At 28.5% G+C, this 10,593-nt stretch overlaps 1 protein-coding gene and 1 pseudogene across 1 annotated transcript; both read right to left on the minus strand.

Annotated features, from left to right (window-relative positions):
- Positions 1–1,998: 1,998 nt before the first annotated feature.
- On the minus strand, positions 1,999–2,763 carry LOC110643860 (transcriptional regulator TAC1-like; annotated as a pseudogene).
- A 2,921-nt stretch (positions 2,764–5,684) lies between these two features.
- Positions 5,685–6,447, minus strand: LOC110644421 (transcriptional regulator SUPERMAN-like). Its single transcript, XM_021797187.2, has one exon. The coding sequence runs from the start codon at positions 6,330–6,332 to the stop codon at positions 5,841–5,843; it is 492 nt and encodes a 163-aa protein (XP_021652879.2). The 5' UTR covers positions 6,333–6,447; the 3' UTR covers positions 5,685–5,840.
- Positions 6,448–10,593: the final 4,146 nt, after the last annotated feature.

The raw sequence follows: 10,593 nt of genomic DNA on the forward strand, positions 1-10,593 counted from the left end.
AGCTTGCTTTTATTTTTTTTTTTTAATATAAGGAAAGAAATTTTATTACAAAGAACTGAAAGGCGAGGGAAGTAAAAGACAGATAGCACCCGACAATAAAGAGGTTAGTAGACAAAATTGACACTAGAAACATCACATTAGCAGTTCGCCAAAGCTTACATATGAGGCTGAAGTTATATGTAATATTAGAAACTAACATTAAGAAGGCCCATTTTTAATTGTAAAAATTATATATATTATAACCTTACATAAAATTAATTCAATGGCCTTTTCAATAAAAGAAGCCCATTAATAATAATAATAATAATAATAATAATAATAATAATAATAATAATAATGTACCAGTAAAAGACTCTATATAATAAAATCGAGTTTTTAATTCTTATGAATGAAGAAAATCATCGCTGTGAGCATTTTACCCTCGTAATGGGTCTTTTCGACACGAGCAAGATTAGGCCTAGCTTAGAGAGTTATGAGATACTTGTGGTCTACTATAAAAAAGATAAAGTGAAATTACTTCATCGCGCACTGAGAACACTGAAAAGCCATGCTAGTGACATTATTTCACAGCCATTATATATAATTAATTTGGTGATTAAAAGAAAGAATGCGTCAAGAAATTATTCAATGCTATCGTTATATGTACAATCGATAGATTTTGATTGTCATTAATGATTATAATAAAATCATTATATATAAAATGATTATATTTTAAAATTTCACATGTAGATGACAAGAAAATATGTTAAATAGAGGAGAATCACAAAATCATAGAAAAATTAAAACTGATCACTTTTCCTCTAAGTGAAAGATTAATTACTCTCCCATTTGAAGACTGGAAAATTAACTACTACTATTCCAGATGCATTTAAAATGTTCCTATTTTATACATATTGAAGCTTACCATGCATCCCATACAGAAATTCAATTCCTTCAGTAAGTATTCACTGGAAATAAAATTGCAGTCATTGCTAACTGCTAAGCAAACAAGCCATCATGAAAGGAAATGATCCCATCTTTTGAAATTCAAGAAATATTGTAGCATTCATGATCTATAGTTACTCCTCTTTATAACATTCAAGATCACTTAGTCAATCTCTTTTCCGATCAAACATTAAATATTGTTAATTAAGGTGTCATGCACAATAATAATCCAATAACATTGATGTTTTCATGCTTATCAAAAAAAAATAAAAATTGATGTTTTCATACCCTTAATTAGAGGCATGGAGAGTGAAAAAATTCAGGTTTTTGAATCCTCTAATCCATATTTATAGTGAGCGTAATAAAACTTAAATCCAAGCAAACGCACCCCGGCCTATGTATAGTTTTCCAATTTTAAGCTTTTGCACGAAAAATTGAAGCAAAGATTTGCACTTGAATTGAGAAAACAGAAAAAGGATATACTTAATTACTTAGGCGTAATATATTGCAGTTGGATTTACACAGAGGCAACTTCAAAATCACATCTATCTGTAGGATGGATACAATTCTCCATGTAAATTAAGATCTCTTTTCCTCCCCCTTTTACTTGTTTAGAAAGAACAAAGACAAATCAAGCCTAGCTAGGAGAATATGTATACACCAGAAGAAATATAAGGTTTAAGGAGTTCACAACAAACTAGGGTTAAGATGCTTTCAGCAGCATCTCATATATATATATATATATATATATATATATATATATATATATATATATATATATACACACATAAACCATAATTTCAAACTGAAAAAACATATATACACCTCCTCGCACATTCCTAGCCATCTCTAAAGTTCTATGTGATATGATTCAGTCTTGACATATTATGGGCTTCTTCCATAAAAAGCATACAATTCGGCATAAACGTTAAAATTACAATAATCAACCTTGACCAAAACAATGCCGTATCCTACTAAAAAGTAAAATTCCATATGTTAAACATAAGCTAAAAAGTAATTAAAACCATAAAAACTAATCAAATTCCATATGTTAGAACAAGAAAGATGCATAGTAAAGATCAAACCCTTAAAATTAATTAAGGTTCTTCTGAATTTGCATATTCTATAATATCTTTCAAGTGAATATACACGCATAACAAATTCAAAATAATTAGGAAATGATGAAGAGTGCAGAACAATATAATTATAGAATATGCAAATTCAAAAGAACCTTTTTGTACTCGCTGCCGGCAATGAGTCTTGAGGCTCAGGACCCAATCTAAGTTCAAGGTCCAGCTCTGAACTTGACAAGCTCTGGCTTGACGAAAAACCCTGTTCGTTGCTGCCCTGATCTTGATCACTGTTAGGTTGTTGTTGATGATGATCTTCAGCGGATGGTTTGTCGGCAAACAAGGATAGTTGCTGGATTTCTCCAACACGGGTTTCGGTCCTTTTAGAGGCATCATCACTTTCATTATCAAGAAACCAAGGCCGCCACTTGATGGAGCTTGCATCTTGGCTAGACTTAGCTTGCATTGGTGGGTGTGTTATAATTGTGGGAATTGGGGAAAACGAAGGAGAGAGAATCTTTGGGATGTTCAGAGATTGTTGAAGCTCATTTGACGAGGGGTGTTTGAGCCTGGCTTTGTCTTTACGATGAATATTCATATGCCCTCCTAGGGCTTGTGCATTAGAGAAACCTCTCTTGCAAAAGGTGCACTCATAGGATCTAACTTGGCTAGATCCTTGCTCTTCTGTGTTCAAGTTGTCTGGATTTTCTTGGTTGGGTTGTTCAGTCTCCATTACCAAGCAATCTCAGAAAGAGAGAGAGAGAGAGAGAGAGAGAGAGAGAGAGAGAGGTCAACTACTGGCTGTGTCCTAGTGAATCTGTTGTTGGTTGACGGGAATTATAAGGCCATCAAAAAGATTTTGGATATTACTGCAAAAGGACAAAGATGGCCATAGGAAAAATTGTTGGGATTCTGGCATAGATTGTTTATTTTTATTCTGGGACATTAATTTCTGAAATTTTTATGCATTTTCTAGAAGGTGCAAGGCATGGTAGTGGATTCCAATAATTAAGCTTTTTTTGAATATGGTGAAACCGCGTCTGACACTTTCACGCCAACAATGCTAGACACTTGAAAAGTACAAAATTTAAGATTTTTGGGCACCATGATGAAATATATATTAGCTAAACCATTTGAATAAAACCATTCTTTGAAATGGATTGACATTTGAGCCACCTGGCGATAGAATATAGGGATTGCCTCGCTAATCACTATCACTGTTGATATATTTGGAAATGATTCATCAACATGCAGTGGGTTTTAGATGGGCCTTCGAACAAGTAAAATATCGAAAAGGGTTTCTCCAAAGTAAAATATCCCGCTCATATACGATAGCTGAGCCTGTAAATGGTCTAAGTTTATATATGAATGATTTTCCTTGTTTTTGTTTGGTTCGAGAGAGAGAGAGAGAATGATAATGAGGAGAAAAATAAGAATTTAAACCTTTTCATACTACAAAATTAGGTCTAACTTTTATATTGTTTTCTTCGCTGACCAAAGAAGAATCAAAAAGAAATTTAGATATCTCCATTTGTACAGTTCCACTTTTTATTTTCGAAAACTTGATTAATTCATTCTTGTAATTTTCGTCTAATGGAAGCTGAATAAATTTTAAATAGAATAAATATTCATAATGTTTTGGAGATATAATTATGAAAACATAATGCTTAATTAATTTGTGTCCAATTAATCACATAGGCCTTTGAACGTTTCTTTGTACAAATGGTAAAGTCTTTCGGCTGTGTGCCAGCTAAAATCCACCGGTTCTTGGAGCCTGCCATGTGGAAGCTCAAAATCCCTCTATAAGATGTCATCCACTCGGTTAATTAAATATATAGAAAAAGTTTGCTTAGATATAATTTATTATAAATTTTTTAAAAAATATATATATATATATATATATATATATTATTTTTTAAATATTATTTTATTGAATTTTTTTTATCATTTTATGAAGCATATTAATTTAATTTTTTAATTTTACTTTTATCTCTATTAAATATGTAATAATTATTTCTATAATTTTTTAAATTCATCTCATCACCTCCCTTCCTATTTCTCTTAATCATAATAAAAAATTTTAAATAATAAATAAAAATAAATATATTATATCTTAAATTTATGATAAATAAATACTATCAAAAGAAAAAAAAAAAAAACCTCCCATAAGCATATTTTAGTTTGTTTTTAAGTAAGCATTACAATGTAAAATGTTTCCACAGACCTCATATCAAATTGGAAGTGGTGATGGTCATATATTGATTTTTATAATTTATTATTAATTTAAAGATCTTTAAATAGTATTAGAATTATTTTTAAATTTGTGAAATTTCATTTTTTATTTTAATTAAAAATAAATAAAAAAAGAAATTCAATTAAAATTGAATCAATTTCATCATATAATTGTTATTGTTTTTGTTGGGGTTACTTATTTTGGAATTTAGCTGATGAGTTAATTTGCCAAATGGTTGGGAATGGAGGACTACAAAACATGTTGATCAAGCCATTAGAAACGACAGGGTTTTGTTTGGCTGTTGGGGAAAAGTAATTAAAATTAAGAAAGTTACTGATCTATATTTTATTATTGTCGGAAAAACTTATACATTTTTTTTAAAAAAATTTGGATTTATCACATCTTTATTCATTCATATAAACGTCATCAACGTGAAGATGCAGTTCAAGTTTGGTGTTCATCCATCCAGAAAAGTGAGTTTTGAGAGTTCTCAGCTGACTTAATTTCTCATGAATATATAATAATATATTGGTATGAAGAAATACTTTTTCTTTAATAAACAAAACGCAGCAATTGTTAGGACTAGACAAACAAATACGATTATAAATTACTCTTTTAATATTATCTAAAATCAAATTAAAAATATCATGCAATAATTTTTTAAATATATGTATTTTTAATTTTATAAATATTATATTAATGAATTTTAGCATGTAAAACAGTGAGATATTGAGTTTGAGTCCCGATTAAAACTAATTGTATGAAAAAAAAAAATTATAAACACTAAAAAACTTGTTAGCCAATTTATATAAATGTTCACTTTATGGATTAAAATAGTTACAATCAAAATATATTAATAATTGTTTTATCCTGATTAAATTTTATTTTTATTTTATTTTGCTCTTGTCATTATTTTGATAAAATTTTGTTTTTTAAACTCAATTCATGATTAATAATCAAATAAAAATATAATATTGTCATCCTCTCTCTTTATCTACCATGAAACTAGAGTGGAGAAGAAATTTCCTGCCTGATCTATAAAAGCACTACTTAGCAACTATTTCCCAACAAATTAAACCGATATTTAATTCTAATTACAGCTGAAATAGAGAGGTACTTTAGCTAAGAGATTGAAGAGAGGATTTTCCACTGTGTCACTTAATCAATTAGTCTTTAAACCTAAAGGGAAATAGGAGACTTCTATTGATAATCATGGACTTGTATATTGAAATATAGCATAAGATGCAGCTATATATGGTAATTCGTGCAATCATCATTCTGCCACCACCAGCATGACCGCATACATAATTTTAAGCTTCATTTGACCACACCCCATAAACTCGAGCCCCCCCCCCCCACCCCCCCACCAAACAAAAAAAAAATCTGCAAATTGTATTTTCCTTTTTTTTTTTTTTGGAAATACTACAACAGAATTTGTCCTTGTACGCTATCAATCAGAGCAAATTGCTAATGTTCTTCATATATTTTTCAATTCTTGATTGATGAAATATGAGAGCACATAGAATGCGAGAAAATCCAAGATCAAGATCAAAATATAGATTTAAAAATTTGAAGGGAAAAAAGGGATTCTATTTATTTGAAAAACAAGGTAACTAAATAAGGGAAAACCCAAGTCTAAGCTCAAGATCCAAGTCTTGGGTTGCATCTTGACACAGTCTCTTCACCTCTGCTTGAAGATGATCTCTCTTCATGGAACTTGATTTAGGAACGAATAGTTCATCATCTCTCTGTCTCTTACGACTAACATTCTCCTTCTTCCTCTCAGTTGGATTCACTGAAATATCAGGTCTATGGCATTTCTTTTCTCGTGTCAACACCGGAATTGAAACTTCGGATGGCGACACAAAAGCCCTAGAATTAGGATTGTAAACCAAGGTAATTTTATGATGATTTTGATGTTGATGATGAAGAAAGTAGTTTTGGAAACCAGGAGACTGCTTTAGCCTTGCTCTATCTCTCCTATGAACATTCATATGACCTCCCAAGGCTTGAGCTGACCCGAATTCTCTTCCACAGAAATTGCAGAAATAAGATCTTGGAGGCCATACAGACGCTTCTTCTTCCCAATATCTTGCTGACTCCATTTCGATACTTGCTGATAATATCAACGATCTGGCGAATATGGGAATTCTGGTTTTGTGCTATATATGCAAGAAAGATAAGAGAATTGAGAAGGGTACTATGTCTTGGTTACAATTATGAGATTATATATATACTAATCTTCATTTCATACTAAACATAGGAAATTAAAGTCCTATTTGGATTTTTTTATTATTATTTGAAGAAACATTAAATTAAAACATAATGTATGACCGCATAATTTCTACTAATCACAGTTGTGGTCAGTCAACTATTCAACAAATTTATTCTCTCCTTTAGAAAATTCTACTGTGGGGCCAATTTTGGTTAATTTTTGACTTATTGATTGTCATATTTAGATTGTGGCGAAATATTTATTTTAGATCTGATTTTTTGTGAATTTAAGATAAAATATGTATGGTGAACTTAAATATAAAATAAATAAAACTCACACTTCTATTTTAGACAGATAAAATTTAGATAAACTTTATTCTAATTGAAAATACAGTTGATATTTTTTATTGGGTGATATATGAATTAAGTAATTTACATTTTGTAGCTAATTTAATATAATCCTCATTTCAACGGTGTTCAAGTGCTGTTCTTGCTTGTAAATTTCAGGATATATATATATATATATATATTTGCATTACTTTAGGCTTGATTGATATATAAATATAAAATAATAAGCACATCATTAAAAAAAAATAAAAAAGGTGAAAGACCTACAAAGAAAGTATATGCAGAGTAAACCCATGGATTTCTGACTTAGAAGTATCTTCTTGTCTGTCTAATGAGTTTGCTTGGAATTCCTTGGTCTTCCTTTCTATGGATCATATTATACTCACCACATCTTCCCCTCATCTTCACGTCAAACTAGTCGATCCAAGGCATTTTATTTTATTTTCCTTTATAATAATTAAATATTCAATGTCAATTTCATATTTTTTTTCAAAAAAATATATAATTTTGTAATATTAGATTTGATCTCATTCAATATATCAATTAAATTAGCTAGCTATTATATATTTTTATTTTTCTTATTAATTACTATTTAAAAAAATTAAAAACGAAAAAGACATAAATTAAACTGTGAGAATTGAAACCTTCTGCTATACTATAAGACATGCATTAGGCCACAGCAATATCTATCATGCATTTTGTTAAAATAAGTCGAAAAATAGAGATAAATTCTGAATCTTGGCTTGACACGTACGGGCCTGGCCTAGTCCAGCTTGCCTTTGAATAAGTCTAGTTGTAAGGTCATTAATTGAATAATTGTGTATTTGATCCAATCCTAATTATATAAATACACTTTGGTAAACCAATTCAAATGCGCGTGGAATCGTTAACGTTGAAGCATGTAATTAATATCTTGGATTTGAATAAAGGATAAACAAAATAACACTTCATGCAGCTCAGCAGCTGCAACACGTATATCTGGAGAAAAAGCTTCGAAATGATCAAATTAAGAAATGTTTGGAAAAAAAAATTTTTTATTAGATCCATGCAGGCAATAATTGCTTAGTTGATTTGTGATGAAAATTGTAACTGAAAAATCAGTAAAATTTCATAATTTTTTTTTTGTCGATAAATAGATAGACACACATGATGGATGCTTGTAAAAATTATAGTAATTTTAATAAAATCTTTGTTCTCATATAAGCCACATATGCACACTATTTCACTACAAGAAATTTTAAAATTAACTACAAAAATTATTGACGATAAAATTTCGTTATTAATTTACTAACACTTTATCGACGAAAAAGAGAATTAAAATTTAAATTCATTTGTTCCGACGAAATTACCGACCGTTTATCGATGAACCCTTTATCGATGACCTAATTTCATAAGTAAAAGTAGCGTCTAATATTGACGGTAAAATTAGTGATCAAATTAAAAAAATACCGACAAAAAAATTAGTTGATAATTACCGATTAACTCGTATTTAGCCGGTAATATTAAAAAAAATTAAAAAACTTAAAAAAATTTACCTACGAATCTTTTTCATCGGTAATTGCTAACGAAATTTTTTTTTAGGTAATATTAAGAAAAAAAATAAATAATAAAATTTTCAAATAAATACCTATGAAAACTTTTTAACGATAATTACCAGTGAACTTACTTTTGGTCGCTAATATTAAGAAAGAAATAGAAAATAAAATTTTTAAAATAAATTGCCTACAAAAATTTATCGTCGGTAATTACCAATGAAATGTATTTGGTCAGTAATATTAAGAAAAAAATTAAAAAGCTTACCTATAAAATTTTTTTATCGATAATTACCAACGAACCATATTTAGTCGATAATATTAAGAAATAAAGTGGTAAAAAAATTAAAAAACTTTCATTTTTTATAGGTAATATTAAGAAGAAAATAAAAAATAAAATTTTAAAATAAATACTTATGAAATTTTTTCATCGGTAATTACTAACAAACTTATTTTTGGTCAATAATATTAAAAAAAATAGAAAATAAAATTATTAAAATAAATTACCTACAAAAATATGTAGCGGGTAATTACCAACGAACCTTGTCGGTAATATTAAGAAGAAAATAAAAAAAATTAAAAAGCTTACCTACAAAATTTTTTCATCGGTAATTACCAACGAACCATATTTAGTCCATAATATTAAGAAGAAAATAAGAAAAAAAATTTTAAAAAGCTTAAAAATTTTACCTACGAAACTTTTTCATCGGTAATTATCAATGAATCATATTTAGTAAGTAATACTAAGAAGAAAATATTAAAAAAAAATTAAAAGCTTAAAAAATTTTACCTATGAAAATTATTCCTCGGTAATTCATCAGTAAATCACAAAAAATATAATATTCTCGCATCATTTGTGAATAGATAGGAGGGGAGTTAGATTCTCTATTAAAAGAAAGACACTCTCTAACATATGATAATTATGGCATAGCCACTATGTGGGACCTAATTTGGACCCGTTAGTTATTTTTTTTTTTTAAGTTAATTAAATCTTAAAAATTAAAAAATAATTTTACATTTAAATTAAAATAATTAATATTTAATTTAAAATTAATAAAAAAATTTAAAAATGTAAAATAAAATAAATTAAAATTTTAAATTAAATTCAATTAAATTTAAAAATTAAATTAAATTCAATTAAATTTAAAAATTAAATTAAATTTAAAAGTTAATTTAAATTAAAAATTAAATTAAATCAAAAAATAAAAAGTTAAATTAAAAATATAAAATAAAAAATAACTACGAAAAGTTGTTGTTGGTAATTATCAATGATAATTTGTTGTCGTCGATAATTACCAATAAAAAATGTTATGGGTAAATAGTCTATAATTTATAAGTATACAATTTTCTACGAAATTACCTATAAACAAATCTCAATTTACTTACGAAATAATTCATTGGTAAATTTAGTGACAATATTTTTTTCGTGGATTTGTTTACGAAAAAATTTCATCGGTTATTCGTCAGTAAATCCTAATTACCAATGAAAAATAGATATATTTAGTCGATAATTTTTGTAATTATTTTTTTAATTTCTTGTAATATCCACAATGAAGTGGGATTCTAAAGTAAAATTCCATATATTAAGGGATCGATTTCAGGGCAATAAGATATCTTTACCATCATCTTTCACGAAGCATACATCCTGTGGGAACATTTATGAAATAGTTACAAACAAAAAAGAAGCCGAAAATTTCAGAAAATATTATTGTTAATTGAAGATTTTGATATGTATGCATATTTTAGGCTCACAGTCATTTTAGCTAATGCATCATGATTTAATTCTATTCCTTTTTTTTTTTTTTTTCCTTTTCAGTACTGATTTTAAATTACGGGCAAGTGGTGGCGATAGAAAACATCAAGCATGGCTCGGGTGTGCAGCAGCAGGGTAAGATGGTCTCTTTCTGGGACTACTGCTCTTGTAACTAGTAGTACCAGAGGAATTGGGTTCTTATTTTATATCCCTTTGCTTCTCATATTCTAAATTTGGGATTCAGATTAGTAATTTGAAATCTTCTTTCTTTTTTTTAAAAGGCATGCTGTTGTGGAGTTGTCAGGATTAGGGGCAACTGTGCATACATGTTTTAGAGATGAAGCTGAGGTTAATCAATGCCCGAAGGGGTGGAAAGGCCTAAGGTCTACCACTAACAGCTTCAGTGTGATGTGTCCAAAAGAGAAAAATTAATTCAGATTGTGTCCTCCATGTTTGATGGGAAGCTGAATATCCTTATAAGCTTCAGAGTTACGTTTTATTTTTCTTGGCTGATCTCTA

Source organism: Hevea brasiliensis, chromosome 16 (genome assembly GCF_030052815.1).
Source record: "Hevea brasiliensis isolate MT/VB/25A 57/8 chromosome 16, ASM3005281v1, whole genome shotgun sequence".
Classification (NCBI taxonomy): domain Eukaryota; kingdom Viridiplantae; phylum Streptophyta; class Magnoliopsida; order Malpighiales; family Euphorbiaceae; genus Hevea; species Hevea brasiliensis.

Bases quoted from the DNA above. Each gene is read 5' to 3' on its own strand.
- LOC110644421 (XM_021797187.2), bottom strand. From the start codon at position 6,332: ATGGAGTCAGCAAGATATTGGGAAGAAGAAGCGTCTGTATGGCCTCCA.